Source organism: Perca flavescens, chromosome 2 (genome assembly GCF_004354835.1).
Source record: "Perca flavescens isolate YP-PL-M2 chromosome 2, PFLA_1.0, whole genome shotgun sequence".
NCBI lineage: Eukaryota > Metazoa > Chordata > Actinopteri > Perciformes > Percidae > Perca > Perca flavescens.
Genome location: NC_041332.1, coordinates 17,657,051 through 17,678,867, shown reverse-complemented (window position 1 = coordinate 17,678,867; position 21,817 = coordinate 17,657,051). Strand labels below are relative to the sequence as shown.

The 21,817-nt window shown below is 41.7% G+C and overlaps 1 protein-coding gene across 1 annotated transcript in view; it reads left to right on the top strand.

Moving 5' to 3' along the window:
- The window catches only part of LOC114548934 (zeta-sarcoglycan), a 175,942-nt gene that overhangs the window by 106,787 nt on the left and 47,338 nt on the right, over positions 1–21,817 (top strand). Inside the window, exons 4-5 of the mRNA XM_028568961.1 lie at positions 17,288–17,410; positions 20,557–20,629. Of these exons, the coding sequence (XP_028424762.1) occupies positions 17,288–17,410; positions 20,557–20,629 (196 nt within the window). The remainder of the gene's footprint in view (positions 1–17,287; positions 17,411–20,556; positions 20,630–21,817) is intronic.

Below are 21,817 nucleotides of genomic sequence, written 5' to 3'. Positions count from 1 at the left end.
GTGGCAAATTCCAAAGTTGAATTAAAAAGTCCATTGCAAAGCAGTTTCTTCCTTTCACCTCAGTATTTCCCTTCCTTCTTTTCACACCTTTTTCCTCATTTATCCGTCACTGTTTCTTTTGAGAGACACCTTGAAGGGATAAAAGGTGTGCTGTGGCGCAGCAGAGGGCCTGTATGTCTCGTTGACGGGAAGAAACAACGTTGTGGTGACCCTCTTGTTTCCTGCTGTTGCATCATAGCCATGCTGCATGCTGTTTACTTTCAGAGGGCCAAACTAATACAGTTGCTTTCTCTTTTGCCCTCTTCTCTGCCTCTATTATTATCTTGCTCCTCGAAAAGTGTTGTGTAGCATTTATCTCTCAAAGTTACAGTGGCTCACTTTCAACTCTATTCAACTCTTTTTTGGACCAAGTTGGCTCATAGCTTGACCCCTAACTGTGGGTTTGTGGTGTTTCTTACGCCTTGAGGAAGGAGGGTTGTTGAGTGGCTGAGGATTATGGGCCATTCTCCTCTTTTGTATGCATTTTGGGTGTGTGTGTGTCTTTTCACCACAGATATAAATACACACATTGGTCTAATTAACGTTGTTAAGCTGTAGCTAGTGGTGGTCTTGTATTGGACTGCATTATATTTATGTCAATTTACAAACAAGAGGGGGAAAGAATATTAGAAACAACTGTCTATATAATGCAATTCTATACACCCCTACTGACTCCAGCCTGAATCAACACCTTTCAGGGTCAACACACATTATGAGCTTCAGTGAGGAAGGATAAATTGCAGGGCTTTTTACCAAATACCAGTATAAAAACTTAAAATATACATTCCACAAATGTATTGAAGAAGAAAGGCACTGTCAAATAAAAGTCAACTTACCTTGTTCCTTGTAAATGAATAAAAAGCAGACAATTTTGGGCACTTCTGCAGTCATTAAGAGAAAGACTTGGGGCCCTATCTTGCACCCAGCGCATTTGACTTTGTACACTGACGCATGTATCATTCCTATTTTGCACCTGATGCACAGCACACTTTTCCCTCCACAGACGCACGTCGGTAAATTAGGGAATGAATTTGTGCTCACGGGGGTGCTTCAGCAAAAAGAGGAGGCGTGTTCAGGCGCAAACGTTCCCTGGTGCTATTCTGCAGTTTCAGAAAACAATTCCGCCACAGACCAGGAAAAACCTGATCTAAAGTCAGTGGTGTGTTATTCAGATGCTATGTTAGGGGCGCATGCTTTGCCGTAATGTAGTGTGTGCACAACGCACAGACGCTTTGCTTCTCTCATCTAAACGGACGCAGCAGTTTTTTGCATTCCATACATAAATACAAGGAAAAATATTACTGAAAATGCGCTTCAGGTGTTTGGATCAGTCAGGAGGCACTTTACAGTTCAGTCCTCAAAAAGTCGCAGCATACTTTGTGGCTTGTTGTGTTTTACACAACATTTCCATGAATCATGGATGTGTTGATGCCATAAATGAGGAAATATCAGAGACTTAAGGAGACGTGATGTTGAACTATGGCGGGATTGGACACTTGAGGGTCCGGGGGATTGTATTGTTGTTGTCTTCACCACTATGGCTGTTAATGCAGCCTGATTGTCCCAGTTCCTTCAGTGTTCATCGTTCAGGAGGCAAAACAAACGGACCAGGTGAATAAAACTGGTTAAATCCCTGAATTAAAAATAAAAAACAATAAAAATATTTTTTCTCCAACGTTGTTTGTCAGACACAGGACGTCCCGGAAGCACTGCATGTCAAGCTGCCACTAACCCTAGTTTAGCTTGTTTCTCTGATAACTTAAGATCCAGATGTCTGATGACTAAAATCCTTCATTGGGTTAACATACATACTTAAAAACGACCAAAAATTAAAAACTGTCAATTTATGACATCTTCTGGCAGACAACCACAACACTGACACAAAGGGTATATGCCATTGAAAGGGGAAAAATGTAATGGACTGTTATTTTTTGTAAACAACTTAATAATGTATGTACACAACTAAACAAAATGTATAACATAGGTCTGGTCGTTTTTCGACATTTTAATGTGGAAAAGTTACATATTATACCTTTAGGTGTAGAAGCCTATGGTAGTTAACCAGTTGATGATAAAAGTATTTTTTGAGCAAAATCCAATCTCTGGTACTAAACATGGCCTATGTGTAGTACATGAAAGCTGCTGAAGGTTACTGTCTGAAGAGATTATAATATACATCCCTATTAAGATTTATTTACTTTTAGGGGCCCATAACAAGTGAAACACCAATACAATAAAACATAAAGGTTAATATATGCATCTAGCAAAAGGAATAGGTTTCATAAGAGTGAACATAATGTTAATAATCTTACATTTTGTACAGTAAATTCCACATTAAATGCTTGCTTCTAGACATTGTCCTTCATTTTTTGTTAAAAGCGACACTTTGTTAATTGGTTGTGATTGCCGTTCAATTCCAACTTCAGTTGATCCCTTGTTTCCTTGCTCAGAGCCCCAAGGGCTCACATGCTAATGTGGAACTAAATGCATCTAACAATTTACCCAGTTTGAATGAAGCGTTACTATTTCTGAAAAGAGGACATAGAAACATTTGACTCAACATTTAATTAAATATTTCTACAGTACACGTGCTATGCATTGCGTAATAAGGTTTGCACAAATTCTCCTTGGGAACACTTTCCCTTGCAGAACACACAAAAGAGCCTACCGGGCTTCTGAATATTCATTACATTTGACATTCTAGACAGGAGGGGAACTGACAAGCATATCAGCTTGACTCACTCAACAGAATGCTCATCTTAATCCACTGATAAGCCTTGTCATGTTTGAATAACTAATCAAGAAGTTTAGTGAGCGAGTGAAATCCAGTCAAAGCCAAAATGATTCTCCTGACATAGAAAGTTGTTTTGCAGGGTTTTGTACGGTTAAACTGTAGATGTAAGAGAAAAGAAGAAAAGTGTTTTCTCCACTATTCAAACTATCCATGTTGTTACTCACTATTTACATTTACTACTCTGTAAAAAAATTTAAAGAAGGACACAGCATCTCTTGTTTTCTGTCCATCCCTAGCTAGAGTAGTGTTTCTGCTTGCTCCAGTTCATTGCCTTGTCTACATGTTAATTAATAAACACAGATATGCGCATACGCAGATATGCACGTTAGCATTTGATAGTTTGCATACATGAAAAAGAACCCATCCTTGTGGTCACATCATTAAGGATTATCAATTTGAAAAGTGTGTTTGTACAGTATGTTCATGCACAGGTTGATGATCATTGGAGCATAGCCAAGGAGACGCTTAAAGGTGCAATATGTAATATTGTATGTAATACTGGCAGCTAGCGGTTAAAATAGTTATTGCACTACCAATTCAAAATACTGGAGAGTCGTCTCCCCCGCCCCCTCCTGCCCAGACTCAAAGTTCACGGGGGTTGCCAGGCTGAGACCGCAGCATTCACAACAATGTTGCTAGACGCTTTTCTCACACAGCCAGACATTACTCCACAGCACAGCGGAGTAGCTAACGGTAGATGCTGGCTATATTGACAGTCATAAAAGCCCGTGCTTACGCGGAGCTTTGTAAACAACTGACAGACACACCTTTTTGGCTTAAAATTACAGTATGAACTGCTAAAAACACAACAACCTCACCGTCCTCTCCACACGCCAGTTAGGCACACTTCCTCGGCTTAGAATTACAATACGAACCGCTAAAAATACCACTAACTTGCCGACGGAACACACTTCATTGGATTAAAATTATGGCAACAATCGCTAAACACACTGCAAACTCACAGTCCTCTCTTTCCGATTTACAGCCCCCCTCTCGTGGTTTAAAATAACTCACCGTTGTCGGCTCCAGCCACTGAACTACACGCTGTAAACAGCCATGGGCTGCATGCCTGGTCCTCCCGGTAACGTTAGCATGGCGGCGTTAGCCAGGACCAGCCGGGACTTTACTGGCTATGTCTCAATTGTTTTTGCGAGCAACCAACTCAGGTACTCTAGCTATATAATTCAATGTGAGTACACAAATGTTGAAATGACAAAAAATGCCCGTCCCTAGTAGCTGTGATAAATTAGCGTGAAGCTAATGTTTACCCGTTCAGGAGGAAATAAGCCAACTCTGCGTCCTTTTGGGATCTAAGCTCTCTCCATCTTTCAAATACATCTCCAATATTTACCAAGGGGTTGTTACGTCTCTGGTCACGCAACTGTTAGAAACATGCTGTTTTCTTTTTTTATGTCATGTATAATCTATCTCCGTTGATCCTGTTCGTTTGTTTGCTGCTTTCATGGCTGTACTACCATTACAGCTGTAGCGCGCTGGGTTTACGTTTTTACAGGTATACCTGGCAACCCGGCCTGGCTGTCAAACTGGGCCGTTGATAACAACACACAGATCAAAACATAAACATAAATTCAGTCACTGAATGTAAATTTCAAAAAGAAAAAATACTGACATTAGCATTGTTGTCAGAAAAGATAGTATTTCAGTTTAACATGTTTCCTTAATATGTGATGAGGCATTGGTGTCATTTTTGGATTTATTACAGTACAAATATTACATATTGGACCTTTATGTGCCAATACAATCTAGGTAGAATATATAATATAAATATAAAAGGGAGAATTTGCTGTTTGTGTAAAGTTGACAGATATATCTAAAGCACTGCTAGCAAACTGTTTTTTCAAGGAAGCAAACACAGATCTGTGCCTGCCTGAAGTCTTTGAAGGTCTGATTTGGTGGATTTTGGTGTCAGGAAATGGTTTGGTTTGTGCACAAGTGTGCATGTCTGAGAGAAAGAAGTTACTAATGGACTAAAATAGAATATCAGCTTATATATCTCTAGCTGTGTGAATGTGTGGACCCAAATACCATGCACTTGCACCCCTGTGTCTGTTAAACTGGCCGATGATTAATTCATCCCTTAACTGTTCATAAGTTACATAAATGTATAAATTTGGACCAATATCAGTCTGTATGACAATGCTAATTTCTCACAAGAAAGCACAATGGGCCTCATTCACTAAACGTAAGTGGGGTTTAAGAACACATTTGTTCTTAAACCCCACTTACGCAGTTTTCACGAAGATTCTGGCATTCACCAATGTTGTGTTATTTGGGATTTGTTCTTAGGTAACAGAATCTACACACACTCAAGAGCACTCTTACGAACAATTTAGAGCTGACATGTTTGCTCAAAACAAGTAGCTATACTGTTTTCATCCGTTCTAATTTAAAATTTAACATTTCTCTCCATTTTTTAACTAATTATTTTCATTATTTTATACAAAATTATACGTTTGTCTATTTTAATAAATACACGCTACTGCTAATTTGTAAAGCACTTTGAATTGCCTTTGGGTATGAATTGTGCTAGGCCTATTTAAATAAACTTGCCTTGCTTTGCCTTCAATTCATATCAGTTATATTAATGGGGAACCCTGCCATCCAATAATAAGTAATTGATCAAGCTATTTATACGCCAAAAGTATCTTCTGTGTTTTGAAATAATTCTTATTGCCTCAGATTTCAGATGAAACCATTTATTTTCGACTTCATCGGTTCTGCGCCCTTCTCCAGATACAGCGTTCACTTGATAAGTAACTGCCTTCCATGCATTGGTTTTATTTGCTGCTTAGTGTGCACTGCTGACGCACTAAATATGATGTCTTGTTTTTCGTTAAATTCTTGCAGCCGTTCTTCAGACATAAGCTAATTTTCCATCCACTTGTCAATCTAATTATCTGAAGTTCGGTAAAAAAAACTCATGTGAATAAAGTTGGTGAAAGTGTGTTTCCATCCAACAGCTTTAAAGTGAATAAAAACCTGTGCATAATGATGTCACATGCTGTTTTGCGATTAAATTGGTATATCAAATTGATTTGAGACATTTTAAGGTGTTTCCATTCATTTTCGCATTGAGTCGCCCAACATTCAAGCAAATATTGGCAAACAAAGTTTTTCTAGACAAAAGTAGTTGTTGTTAAAGCGTAACTCTCGCCAAAATGCATCCTAGGGTATTTTTGTGAATTTATGTGAGTCAAACTTTAGTTTAAAAGCATAATTAGGACTGAATTGCCACTTTTAAGATTCACTGTATTCTCGTTTTTGGGTCAAATGGCCTTTTGAATGGGAGAGCTAGAGGCACTCTCATGCTAGTCTCAAAATAGCTATTTTCGAAATACTAAAAAGGCTAGACACAACATGAAACTTTGCTACAAGTATCACCAGGAGCTCTACACCTTAACGCAAGCATTGACAACATTCTTTGTGTACATAGATTTTACTAAAAAGAAAGTTTGAGCAACTCACCGCAGCTGTTGTTATGAATACCCCACTACGTATAGCAATGCCCAATTTAGTCACTACAATGTAATATATCTTTAATCACGCAGTAAAGGACAGAGTATGTCACAGGCACACATTTCCTTGGGGAGGTAAAGTTATAAAGATGTCCTTGCACCTTCTATTATTGGACAAATCCTTCCAGGCCAGCTAGTATGGCTACAGTTTTAGAAAGTCGATTTTGCTGATGCTCTTGCTGAAAAGGCTCAAAGTCCCCCTAACCTTTTTGTCTAGACTATGTAGCTGTTGAATGGGCCTTGCCTGGAGATCCCAGGCTGTACTCCAATTCATAAAAGGTGAAAGTGATTTAGCCAATGGCCAGACCCAGCCAAGCATTAAAAGTAGCCAGAGAAATCTTAAAAAACAGTCATAAAATTCACATCTAACAGTGCAAGGACACTAAAGTTTGAGTTATATAACCTCATATTTAACTTAAAAGCCTTAATGCTACTTTTAGCATATTGCCAGCATTTTGACCTAAGGAAAACTGTAGAGTGATTTAAATGAGACATGGTCAATTTTCTCTAAATAGCCAAAGGACAAAAACGGCCTAATTTTAGAAGTGTTTCCTGGCTGGAAAATATGTTAACATTCACATATGCAAATACGCATGGCCAGGGATGTACGCAAAAAATATCCGAGCCCAGACACACATTTTAAGAACAAAAATGTACACAAATGTCACAAACTTGTTCCACCCACACGTGTGATCTCTCATCTCCAGGGGTGTGAGAGAAGGATGCTGAGGGAAAGAAAGGTGTGAGTGGTGGGGAGGCATAATCACAAAGCGCATTGAAGCTGATTGTAATTCAAATTCTTCTTGACCTGTTTAGAAAAATCAACCATGCATGCAGTGTTTACTTGGCTTAGCCACACTCTTCTTTCTACATATCCCCCCAAACCTTTTTTTTCACAGTGTCTTCTTGTGTCATATCCCATCGTTGCTAGAAGCCCTAATTTAAAGCCTTGAATTAAAAATCCAGCATAGCAAACCCATATAACTTTATTATAGCCTCAATGCTTTAATGTGCAGTAGTAAAAAAGTTACACAGGCACCATTTTAATGTGCTCTTTTCATTAATTACAGAATACAAATTGGAGAACTCAGAGTCCCATTCAAGTATGGGAAAAGTTTAACAATTTTTCTTTTGTTTCAAACTATTCAGAACTTGAGTTGCAAGAACAAGAGAAGGATATACTGTATGTAACAGAGGCAGAGTAAATTGAAAATGGTGATTAAAGAAACTTATAAATGATGCATAAGTGACCATCAGGGGCAGGCTAGTTTAGGGAGTCATGCTTCTGGTGGATAACACTGAGTTGGAGATGTGAATAAGAAGCACTTTCCCCAGCCTTGGCATTCAAACTGATGTCGATGTACCCTTGATCATGTAATAGAAACCTGTTGTTTTAGTGGAGCTTTCACAGGCTCGACAGCACAAGGCTGTAATAGCCAATTCCTAGCTGTGCGTCTGTGTAGACATCACAAAACAACATTAACATGTCTTTAAAGCCATGTTTCTGGCCACCGGATGAATGAAAATCCAATACTCACTCTCATGTAAGCTTGGTTTTGGTTTCCGCAAAACATTTGAGGGAACTGTCTGGCATTTTAGCTGCTAAATGCTCCATTATGTTCAACAGCTAGATGATCACTCATCTGCCTGCCGGTCGGTGCTGGGAAGGTAGCATACAGTGGGATTATAGAGCTTTGTTCACTAAAAACAGCTACCTTTTTCTGGAAACCAAGCTAATTAAAGCTGCAAGCACCGTTGGACGGGCCCTCGCGCCTCTGCGCGCGTCGGGGTTACTGGCGGACGCCGCTCCTTGCGACCCTTTTCATTGGTGACAAATCGTCACCAATGAAAAGGGAACTCCCTGCTGAGTTCAATGATACCTCACATAAGACTCTACCTTAAACGGTTGAAATGTTATGAAAGGGGGCGTGGCCTGCATACATGGGTGTGGTTTAAGTATAGGGGGCGGCTCAGTATCACATGTAGACTACACATAAGTTTCATGTAAAATCGGATGATGTTTGTCATATAAGGCTGATTTCCTGTTGCCAGTGGGGGAGCATTATGACCAAAAGTCAGTATTGGCCTGTATATGTCCTCAGGCCTGGACTCTTTTGTTGTGGGAAATTTCAAGCAGATAAGACAATGTACACTGTAGTTACAGCCACTATCTCGTTCATCGCTGAAAAGTTTCGAACCAATTGGACCATGTACACTCAAGTTACACCCACTTCCTGTTTTGATGGCAAAACGCACAAAATGGCCGCCCCGCCACGGCCACGCTCTATGACGAAAGTTTTCTTTTAACAACTTTTCATCTTTAACGTCTTAAGATGGTACAGACCAAATTTGAAGTTGATCAGATGAAACCTCTAGGAGGAGTTCGTTAAAGTACGACATGTGGAAATGGCCAAAAATCGCAGTTTCAATTCAAAATGGCGGACTTCCTGTTGGGTTTAGGGTATGGCTCCAATTACGTTTTTTGTACATCTTGACATGTTACTGTGTACCAAGTTTCGTTTACGCCTACGTTAAACGTACTGCAGGAGCTCAATTTTATTAACTTTGTAGGGGGCGCTAGTGAGCAATTTTTGCGCGCCTATTCCCAAAACCCTTAAAATACGTACGTTTTCACCAGACTTGATGCAACCGCCAATTTTGGTGAGTTAAGCCCCTCAAAAAGGCAATTCATTTGCCGGGAAAATAATTCCTTCAGTTCCAATAGGGCCTTCGCCGCTGTCGGCGCTCGGGCCCTAATAATGACAGTAGTGAGACTGAGTCAAAACTAGTTGACAATGAGCTGAAAATATGCTATAAAGGGATACTGTATATGTACAGAGCGGACCCGTTGTTCATCTCTCACTTTTTCTTCAAGCTAGCAGTATGAAGACAAACTCGATTTCCAGCGGTGTTCTCCTCTGCTCCAACTGCCGGACCGGCTACATCCCGCCGCCGGACCTCCATCCCCGCTGCAAGACCTGCCTCGGTGCCGCTCACGCGGGCCCGGCTCTCGCCCCCGACACCTCCTGCCAGTTCTGCGCCCGCCTGCCATCTAAAGAGCTTAACCGGCGGGCGGAAGCTTTTCTGGTTTGTCAGGCTAGTGGGGAAGGCAGCTGGGCAGACAGACGGCAATCCGTCAACACCCTGGATCCGCACGACTTCCAGCGGTGACCGCCACCCTCACCCTGACCATGGCGTCCACGGTGGCGTTGTCCAGAGTCATGGCGTGGCAGACTGTGGCCCAGCGAAACACCTAGCCCCACATGTCGCAGCTACCCACTGACGTCAGGCGCGAGCTTCTGTACGGCCCCATAGCTCCCGATGGACTATTTGGGCCCCGTCATCAGACAGCCACGTCCCTCTCACCAAGCGGCCGAAGACGCGGAGCGGCTCCGAAGGCTCGGCTCTTGCAAGCCCGTTCCTCCAGAGCAGCGCCGTCGCCATGACAACTGCCATAAAATGCTGCGGCGGCCCATGTCGAAAATCTTCACGACTGCGCATGCGCAAAGGGATAAACCCAATAGCATAGCCTTAGAGGGCTACGCCTATACTCATAGAATCTGGAGTTACAATAACGTAACTATCGTTCTCCTGCTTGCAGAGCCATGGCCCACATACCAGGATGCCTTGCATGTGAGCGGCGACTTCGCTAAGCTTTCTCAGCTTTTTAGTAAACAAAATAAACTAACAAAATGTCAAGAAAAGGAAATATTCCTACACCTAAAGAGAAAAATACAACCGTACACCTTCTGAATTCAAGTTTGTCAAGTTTGAACCAAGACAAATTTATTAACATTACCCTGTAAATGTTACCCTGTAAAATCATCATGAAACACAACAACAGGTCATCAAGTCTTTCCACTGTTCCAACAATCTGTCATTTGTGATTCTGTCATGAGTGCGATGTGCCGGCTGCACACTCTGTATTTCCCCCGTGGTCTCGCTCTGCTTTCCCGGCTGCTCGTTGAGCACTGAAGACAGGGGCAGGGACGGTGGCTCATTGGTGGCTTCCACTCCTTCAGATCGCCCTACTGCTGTCCTTGGTTGTTTTTTGTTTGTTTTTATTTCAGTTTATCTTTATGTTCCAGAAGAACGTGTCCAGCACACCTCTGTCCAAGTAAACATGCACAAACACACATACAGACCTGTGAGAGCAGTCATCTGTGACAGTATCCAGTGAAAACTGAAGAACCGAGTCAGTAAAAATACTTAAAATGTACAGTACACTGTAAAGAATTCTCATCCATAACATTCTCTCATCCTCCAGTCGTACAACTGGAGGACAGATGTAGAGCAGATCTTACAGCTGCGGATGGCTGACCCCCAAAGACAGAGAACATTTGAAAGAACTGCAGGCCTTTTTACACCATATACCTCTTTCAGATAGATAAGAGATAAGGTTGAAAATCCCAGAATTGTCCCTTTAAAAGATCACAACCATCATATGAAAATTCATTGGCAAAGTGAAATTTTCATAATACATATTTCACTTTCTTTTAAAACTGCTCAAATAAGAATGCAATTTGGAGACAGTAGTTTTCATACTGTGATAAAGTTTGATAGTGTTAAGACATGAGCTTCTTTTTTCTTATACCTATTTCAGATCAAAGCAGATTGTAGAATATCAGATCTTGCATTAACCTCTTGTAATATTACACACACACCATCATACATCATTGCAAATATTGCAGATACTGCTGTTATTGACCTCAATAAATGTGTTAGTTTCTACAAGTTCTGGTATAACTTTATTGTTGAGCAGGGATGTGTATGGAGCTGTAGTTTTGTGTGAACCATTACAACCAGAAATTAACATGTGACAGCAGGCTGGTACGAATAGCATTTATTATCCCAAATGTAATGCAGGGTTTGTGTTCTAAAGTGGTAATAAACCAAAGACAGTTCTCTCACCATGCTTAAAACATTAAAATGGCTCAGCAGACTGAAGCTCATGTCACATGCTTGAGATGTTAAGAAGTTCTGTAATACTTCTTTTTTATTTCTCTAGCACCTCTCTTCATCAGTGAGAGATTCATAAAGCTTTATTGTTACTGAAGGATCCTGCTGAGGGAGCCACTTGTGACAACAGAGGCGAGCCTGTCAGGAAGTGATTATTTAAATCAGCGCATCAATTAACATGTCTGCCTAACGAGAAGTCCTGTTGTTATTGGTGACAGCAGAATTACTTTGGTTTTATCAGTGGAAGAGACATTTGCAAGAGCAAATTAATTTACCAAAAGCACTTCATTTACACAGAATTAACATTAGCTACCTGCAGATCGCTAATAAGATGAAACCAAAAAGATCATATAGTATTATTGGATCAACTACCTCATGTTTTCACAACTGAATGTGTAAAATATGTACAATGACAGGAGACATTAAACACAACAGAGTTATGTCATTGCAAAGTGTCTAAATTTCATTTGGTGTGCTGCAGAGAGCGTTAATATTCCATGCTTTTTATGCTTTATTCTTTCCACTGTTTGTCCGTTTCAACACACATTTCAGAAGTGACTAGAGCTATAATAAGCCTTTGTTCCATTTTGCAGTTTAGAGGGTTACTGACACATCAACTAGAACTAAACTCAAAAGAAGTTTTTTCACAGTGAACGCATCTACCATTTAGTTTTTCATTGCAATGCCGCATCGCTGTTCATTTGCATGAAGTAAAGTAAGTGCTCAGCAGACTGCTCCACTCTCTGTCAGCCCTTTTCCATAAGCGATCAATTTAAAACTTCAGCCCACTTTGTCACACATACAGTAAAGAGCACCAAATAGCTTTTTGGTCATTCCATAAAAGAAAATTGTATTCCCAGGTTCATTTTAATTTAGCGTTAAAGCTATTGGCCCAATTCTCATATAATCACACATTACAGCCTCAGTGCATAGAGGATATAGTCACAATACTGTAGTTAAAGATCAGATCATTTTATCAGCAGTTGTCTCCTATCTGTAAACATGCATTACATTATGACCAGTCACATATTGTCTTCTATCACCTCTTTGTCTGATGCTACATACTCTTCTTCTACAGTAGATGTCCATGTGTACTGATGTACGAAAACTTCATTTCTCTTGAATGAAGTTGTCACTGTCATTGAAGCTGCTGATCTCCTGCTGTTTCAGAATATTTAATACATCCTTACTAAGAAGATGAGAAGAAACAAATACAAAAGTCTTTGGAATATGCTGACCTGTACCCATGTTGGAAATCTGCTCTACGAGCTGTATTATAGGATGAGTGCTGAACTATGCAGCCAAAGAGAACTAGCCGGATGTCTGAGATGGCAACTAGCACAGCACTGCTCCAATTTAAACCGGCTTCACTTTCTCTCTATCTCTCCTTATTAAACTTAAACCCTCTTTTTCTTTCTTTCATTTCCCTCTCACCATACTTCCCCCATCTCTCTGTCAACCCCCCTCCCCTTCCATCTCCTAAATCTTTGCATACATTTATAACACACATACACACACCTTGCTGTAGGGTGAGCCTTTCACAACACAAATCTGAAATGCTTTTTCACACAGTCGGTGGAGGAGTGAGAGGCTTAAGGAGGGAGAGATAGAAAGGATAAAGACAGTGAGAGAGAGATGAGAAAAGGAGCTTAATCACAGATTGATGGCTGTTAATAAAGTTTGATTATTACTGACAAGGCACTCTGGGTTTCTAATTGACACTTGTAATAGCCTGGGAGACCAGACAAGGAAGAAAGGGGATAGGGAGAGAGAGAGGCTCAGCAGAGTTTGCATGGCAGCACACCACAGTCCAAATCACAAATTGAAGGGAAACATGGATAAACAAAATGAACGTAAGGAAAACTGCCATTGAGACCACTGAAATCTCACTGTCAGCGTTTGCTTGAAAAGGCACCAGCAACAAATATAAGATGTCACTGGTCACTGGGAGTATGGAGCGTAATCGTTGGCTCATTAGAAGCTGGGCAGGTGACTCGAGATTGTCCACTGGAGTGTTCCTGTACTCCAGCAGGGCGAGGTAGGGGTCTGATTTTCCAGCTTTCGCCTTGTCCAGGATGCGCTTTGCTGTCTGGACAGTCTTTTTGGCGAGGCCGTTGCTCTGTGGGTAACGCGGGCTTGTGGTGGTGTGGGTGAAGTCCCACGCATCTGCAAAGCGGCGGAACTCGTCAGAGCTGTAGCATGGTCCATTGTCGCTGATTACTGTCTCTGCGATGCCATGACAAGCAAACGCAGATTTGAGTTTGGTGATTACTGCAAGTGAGGTACAGCTTGTAAGCTGCTGCATTTCAAAGAATCTGCTGTAGTAATCTACGATGACGTTGAAGTTTTGAGTTTTCCACGTGAAGAGGTCTGTTCCTACCACTTGCCATGGTCTCTCAGGTATGTTGTGCGACCGCAGGGGTTCTTTGGGGTTGGCGTCGCGTCTTTCCTGACATATGCTGCACTGCTCTACTGTTGTTTCTATCTGTTTGCCCATCCCGGGCCAGAACAGGAGGCCTCGGTCTAGGCAATGGGCTTTTCATCCTGGAGCATGACAGCGCCGAGGCCACATTTTGAAGCATCTACTTGGAGTCTCAGTTCTTTCTGAGGGTCGAAGTACGCAAGCACAGGGTGGTGTGTTATCAATTCTTTCGTCTGTGTGAATGCTTTGTCATGGTTTTTGTCCCATAGGAACTCGCTGTCCTGCTTCAGTAGTTGGCGTAGTGGTGCATTTACCTCGGAGAGACGTGGTGCAAATCTGGCCAGATAGTTAATCATTCTGAGGATGGTTTCCAACTCCCCTCTGCTTGTGGGTGGCTGCATTTCCCGTATTGCCTTTACTTTTGCCGGATCTGATGCCTTCACTCGAGAGTGTATGGCCGAAGTAGCTGACTTCTGAGACGCCTATCTGGCATTTGTCGGGATTTAGCCTTACCCTTCTTTCTCTTGTGCGGCTCAGCATGGCCCTGAGGTTGTTGTCGTGTTCAAGCTTTGTCTTGCCGAAAACGAGGATGTCGTCGACGATGGCGGCTACACCTGGGAGACCTTCATACGTCTCGTCGACACGCCTTTGGAATTTGTCTTGAGCTGAATTGATTCCGAATGGCAGCCTCAGGAACCTGTAACTGCCGAAAGGGGTGTTGAATGTTGTTAGCAGGGACGACCTTGTGCTCAGCTTTATGGCCCAATAACCTGATCTGGCGTCGAGGACACTAAAGTACTTCGCTCCCGCAAGTTTTGTGGTGACGTCCTCTAGTGTCGGTAAGGGATAGTGGGGCCTTTGTATCGCCTTGTTAAGGTCTCTGGGGTCCAGGCAGATTCTCAGCTTGCCAGTCTGAGGTTTTTCTACAACTACGAGGGCGTTGACCCATTCTGTGGGCTCTGTCACTTTGCAGATCACTTTGCTCTCTTCCATCTTGTCAAGCTCCCGCTTCAGTCTCTCTCATTGAGCGATTGGTACTCTTCGGGGAGGGTATACTACTGGTGTGACGTGAGGGTCGACATGGAGGTTGCACTCCCCTGGAAGCTCTCCTATGCCCTGGAAGACGTCTGCATATTCCTTAAGAAGGCTGTCTGTGTCTGTGCATGGCTTCGTCAGCCACAGTCATTATCAGCTTAATTAGCTTAAGGTCTAGACTAGCTCTCATCCCTAGGATAGGGGGTGCTTTGGTGTCTACTACGTGGAACTTAAGTACAATGGAGGTGTTCTTGTACCTACACTTTAGATGACAGGTGCCCTTCACTTTCAGCAACTCTCCACCATAGCCATATATCCTTTTGGTGGCTGGTTTTGTGGCAGTGTCTCTAAACAGTTCTTCAAATATGTATACAGGGATTGCATTGGCCTGTGCGCCAGTGTCAATTTTGAATTTGACTTTCTGAGTTCCGATCTCAATTTCAGCATAAGCTTGTTCGTTACATTTTCCTGTGTTTTGAGTTGTAAGACCATCAATAAAGAATTCCGCCTGCTCATCGTCAGTGTCTTCATCCACATTGTGCATCACTTTTCTTGTATGTGTGTTTGTGTGTCGCTTTGACTTGCAGACCTTTGCAAAGTGGTTGAGTTTTTTGCATTTCATGCACTGCTTGCCTTTGGCTGGACAGGCGCCATCTTTGGTGGTGTGCAGGCCTCCGCATCTGTCACATTCTCTGTGTGCTGTGGCGGACCCCCTCGGCCTGGCTTCGTAACTTGTGTGTGGTCCTCTCTGTTCAGGTCTTCGACCTATGGCATGCAAAGCATTTTTGTTGGGGTCTCTGCCTCCGACCATCTCTTTGAGCTGGACTTGCGTTAGCTCGTGAGAGCGCGCTATGTCTATTGCTTGGTCCAGCGTTAGCTCCGCTCCATGGCTGAGCAACTTCTCCCGCACTCGCGGTGAGTTTGTAGCGAAAACAATGCGGTCTCGCACCATCTCGTCGCTATTTGGGTATCCACAGTCTTTAACTAGCAGCTTTAGCTCTGTGACAAAGTGTTCGAAAGTTTCCCCATCCCCTTGCATCTTCTCATGGAAGCGATATCTTGCGTATATCGGGTTAGACTTCAGTGCGAGATATCCAGTGTACTTATCGTAGTATGTCTGCAGTTTCTTTGCATCTTCCTCTGTTAGTGTCCATGTGTTGAAAATGTCCCGTCCCTTCACTCCGATCCACAAGAGAAGGTAACTGCATTTGTCCTGTTCGCGTTTCTCCCGTAGGGGCCCGTAGAATATACACTCTGCTTGAACCGTCGCCGCGCTTCAGGTAGGTTCGCTGAATCCCAATCCATCTCAGGTACCGGAACGCCGAAACTATCCATTTTCTGTCGGAACGTGGGTATGAGAGCCTCTACTCTGACACCATGTAATATTTGCTGGTTTGCACACTGGCTAAACTAGTATATTTAATAAACTGGGACGGACACTGGACATTACTACGTGTTGTTTATTCCACCATCCTGGATCACGCACCGACTCTCGCGATATTACAGGGATATTGCCCTGGGGCTACGGTGTCCCTTTAGGGACATCCAGTCAGGATGTTACATATACAATTACAGGAATGTCTGTAGTAATATTCTACATATTTGTGAATTCAGGTACATTTTATGAACCAAAAAATCGTTATAGTTATCGTTCTTGGTGTGGACGGCCCTTAACTGCAGTGAGGACAACTTGAAATTTAATTTTAAGCACTAATAGTGTTTGTTGCAGGTTACCAAAGCACCACCTTTCCTTGTGGACTCAACTGAATCAAATAAATGTTTGAAAGCTCACTATTTCTCTCCCTCTTTTCACTCTCTGTCTATTTCATGTTCAATGTCTTACTTCTTCTACACTTTTCATATTGTTCAAAGGTGAAAGTTATATTCTCAAGTTTTACAGGGGCTTTACAAACTCCAAACAAAAGGCGGTCCTGTCTGACTTTTGTATGCAAAATTTCACCTCCGAGGTCCCAGTTTACGATTCATCTTTACTGTGACTAGAATGCAGTGCATGATGCTTAAAGCGTTGAAAAATGCCTGCGCAAATGCGCAAATCCCCTTTACATAATTAAAAATTATCAACTGAGCACACTGTCAACAGTTTTAATACAGTAGAAAGTAGTTCCAACTCAGCATGTTCTGTGGATTATCCAGACAAAGTGGGACATTATTCTATTGTTGTTATTATTATTATTATTATTATTATTATTATAAATATTAATATATTTCCCTACTGATAACATATCCCAACAGCGTGGATCATTTAAGTAGTCCCAATATCTCCACAGTTATTGCAGTGGTGTGCAAAAGACAACACTTAGAGATGCTGAGGTTCAGAGTTCAAATCCCACTGTGGTCGTTCAAGACTAACCTTCCATACACTGATGGTTCTGTAAGGAGCTTTGGATAAAAAACATCTACCAGGCGTTTTTTTGTGCCTTGAATGTTTCTTTGCTATAAATCTTAACCCGGTGCCCCTCTCGCTTTCTCCCACTTTCTCAGGTTCAGAAATGGTAGAGGCTCAGTGTCAGAGGTTTGAGGTGAGGAGTGCAGATGGAGAGAGAGTTCTGTTCTCCGCAGATGAAGAGGAGATCAGCATCGGCACCGAGAAACTTAGAGTCACAGGTAGGTGGTACACAAAAAAACGACAACAGATACTGTACTATATATACACAAAATGACCAACATTAAGTTTTAAGTACAGTTATTAGTCTTAAAAGGTGACCACCAGTAACGCTGTAAAGTGTTTTTATCTGGCCCCCCTTTTGTTAATCACATGCACACGCACAAGGACGCACATGCTTGTGCGGGTGCACGTCAGCGACGCAATACACAGTCATGCCAGTGGTTTCACACTATTCCACTGATCCACAGGTGGTGGTAACACGCCAAGATGTGCAGCATTGTGCCAGCACAGGCAGGGAAGAAGAAGGTGAAATTAAACATGCATTTTAACAATTCTGGATTTAATATACTTAAAGCCATAGTGCGTAGCTTCTGCCGACCCCATGAGGAATGTGTTAAATAAATCAATTTATAAAAAATAAATGTTTTATAAGGAGGGAAATGCATTCAACACATTGGTTAAAGCTTAAGGATACACTGAAAGCGTTTTGTTGAGCAAAGCTGAATCTAAACATGACTTGTATTTGTTTACAAGAAAACTTAACAGGGCATCTTTAATATTAGGTATGTTTTATCTAGGCAATTTCCATGTTCCCACAATGTTAGATTAATTGGTTAGGAGTTCCGTAAGGCAGAGTGAGATAGGTTAATTGTCTGACACCCAGAATGCTCTACGAAATGGAAATTAATTTTGCATCCAGATATCTGACATATATTTATAATAACTACATCATCATTGTTGCTGTCTGAATTGTAATTAAATGGCAGTATCAATCATATCAGCGTAAAACAGTGCATCATGGTAAAGCTATAAATGAATATAAATGATTCCACAAAGATGTATAGATCATTGTAGAGGTCAGCGTTTTGACAAGCTCCCACACTCTTTTTCCGTGTTCATGAGGAACTGAAGGAATTATTTTCATGATTCATGAAGGGATAGATACAGACAGTGATGGACCAACAGTGGGCTTGGACTAATTTGTGTAACAAGGTTCCTTGAGGATGCACACAGCTTACAGTACATACGCATGCTGTAAGCTGTTAAGTAGAGTGCTCTTGATGACTGCAGCCAAACAAGACTTGGGTCAGCAAGCAGAGTCATTTTGCTGAATCAAAAACAAAGGTTAGAACAAGAGAGAGATACAGTAGGAACAGAAAGAGAGAGAGAGAGACAGAAAGGAAGCGAAAAAGAGACAGATGGTGCAGTCTAAGCAAAGCCAGGTGAGTTTAATTGCAGATGAAAAAAGACAAAGCAATTTCAGTAAAATGAAAAGAAAAATGAAGAAGTGAGAGAGGATAATTGCCCTTTGGCGCACTACAATTTCAGTTTTTCTGTCATTTACTTATTCTCTCTGATTTAATGTGAGTGAGAAAATCAAGTGGAAGTGTGTGTATGTGTGTATGCACATCTCTATCTGTTTGCATGTTAGAAATGTCAGTAATTCTGTTATTTTATATTCCAGGAACACACAAAATATACATTTAGACAAACACACAAATTCAACTTTCAAGGTGAACTACACAAATACAAAATACATAAACACAGGCCTGGGTAATTGAGTAGATGGGTCCATTAGAGGCACAAAGAATGTTGCCATCATTTACTGATTGATGGAGGTCAGAGATAAGAAACTAAACAGTGAAAAGAAGGCAAATATGAACATATCCATTCAGCTCATGCACTCCAGTCCAGTGGTGCCATGCTATGCCCCTGTTGATTTACAATATGTATTATTAAGATATATAGATTGGTACTTTTTTCAATTTCACATGAACAATGTTTCCACACATTGCTGCCCTCTGCAGTGGCGAAAGGTGTATAGCAAAGACTGCATATCTAATGTGGAAGCTTGCATGTAAGGCTGTTTGAGAATCAGTCAATGCAAGCCAGTGCCATGGCACCTAGTGAGGTGCGATACTAGTGGGCTTACGCTTGATTTCCCTTTATGAAAATATAAACCCAGTGTGAATTGTGTTGGTTCCAATGTACTGGCTCTGCTTTGAAAACACTACATGGGCGTTGTGTAGCAGGAGAGGTGCCACCCAAAAGGCTCATAAACATGTCATGTACACAGCAGCATGCTCAGGAGAGTATATCAAACAATTATAAATAATGAAGTGAAACCAAAAGTAACACAATCAGAAGCTGGAACAAATGACCTGTGGTTGACAAAGTGAGAAACATCATTGTACAGAGTAGCAATCAAACATAGAAACACACAAACCTTTAACTGCCATCTCCACCATTGTTGAGAGAACTGGAAGCAGTTTCCTTCTGTTGGCAGTTGCAGAGACATACACATTTGTGCAGTGTTCAGTGGGCCTTGGAATAAACCCTTAGAAAACTATGTTTCCAACTGAAAAAGCCAACCCTCCAAGTTTATGAGGTGCAACTGCACCTTTATGGACATGTTGTCCTCATCCTCCCTACTGGTCCTCCTTGAATCTGCTTGAATCAAACTTTGAATGTACTGCTTCAGTTTCAAAGAATGATTCAAGTAGCCTTTTGTTATCAGTAAGCCTGCCAATGGGAAGTATTACATTTGTAGCAGTGCTGAGTTTCCAACATGCTTTTTTACAGTCTCAGCAGGAGCCATTGTCCAGCACTTCCCCCCAAGCATCTGTTCAGGGCTGCAGGCTAAAGCAGAGGTCCTTGCTGCACACGGGGTGTTAAACACTGCATTATATCAGCGCCAACCTTGTCTACAAACAATTATGTTCATACTGCATGTAACTGCTTTGCATTGGTACACTGTGTTTTGGGGGGAATACAATACCACCTAGGTTAGGGAAAGATTATGCCTTTGTTTGATTATTTTTTTAAATCAAGTCAACACTGACTTCTAGTTAGAGACAGGACATAAAGCTCCATCTCCAACACCATCCAGCTCCCCATCATCCCCATCTTCATACTACTTACAACATTGGTGCTACATGTTACCAGTAATTGTATATATTGCTACTGGAAATGCTGTCATATTTGAACATAATTTGTATGACACACAAAAGCACTTTGTTATGCATTTGAAGTGTCTGTCTCAGCTCCAAGAACAGAGGTATGATGCAATAGTGTGCAGACTTTCAAACAAAAGATGGGTGTGTTTTATTTTCCTTCCTTTCATCCACTCTTACCCTCTCTACAGGGAACGAAGGCGTGGTGTTCAGCCATTCTGTAGAGACATCGCATGTAAGGGCAGAACCCTTCCAAGACCTAAAGTAAGTACTCTAAATTATTTTGTGTGTGTGTGTGTGTGTGTGTGTGTGTGTGTGTGTGTGTGTGTGTGTGTGTGTGTGTGTGTGTGTGTGTGTGCCTGGCACATTGATTCACTTTATAAGTTCCTCTTGTTAATATTTTAGTTGTGGTAGAATATTTATGGAGTGTGTGTTCTTGTGAATAATTACTGAGATGGTATCACCACAAATAAAAAAATTGGGAAAAATATGTTAACATTTAAGCTGCTGACTTAGCTAACTAGCTGCAGTCCTGTGGTACAGTGTGCTCTTGACTTAAATCCTCTTACTGCAGAAAGAGGTGTGCTGGTGATTGGCAGTCTGACAGGCCTGACAGAGGGAACAAAAGTCCTCTGGGCTACAGTGTACAAGGGTCTGGCTGTTACCAAGTGGAGCCTCCCGCTGATACATGCACTTGTACACATGTAGTACATGGTGTTTGCTCAGTTTCTCCTATTTACTAGTAGAGTTCATTACCTTTTTAGCTGGCTCAGCTCAGTCTGATCTAAAGTTGCTTACAATAGAAACAGCTCAGACTGCTGGTTCAACCCTAACTGCATCAGGATAGACCACATCAGCTAAATGTAGGCTATGTATCTTCTCCATGTACCCTTTCCTGAAGCGTGTTTAATTGTCTCAAGGTTCCTTCATTACTAATGTCTCAGCTTCTTTTGGACATTGTCTGACAGAATTTAGTTGAAGTGGCTATTGGCCAGGGAGGAAAACACAAACAGAGAGGGTGACGGAGAAGGGAAGTTAAAGAAGTGATGGTGGAAACCAAGATGCATGGAATGCTCTATACAAGGGAAAAAGTGGAGAAGGAAAGGAAGAGATCATTGACTGGATAGAGGGAGGTGAAAGCAGGGCTGGGGTAGGGGTGATGAAGAAGACAATCAAAACAAGACAGAGGGCAGATGGAGGGTGACAGAGGGAAAGAGTTCAGGAGAAGGGAATGGGAGTTAGCGTATAGAAGAATAGATTAAATCAAACAGCTATAGCAGTAGCATACAATGGGATGAGAAATTGAGAAGTTTGAGATATTGAACCAAAGTATAGGACAACTAAAAAAAGGTGCATGGTTTGTGTGTTTTTTTATTGACTGGCTTTAAAAGGAAGAAGAACATTTGGGGGAGACAATGTTTGGGTAGGCTGATGACACCACATGACATGCCA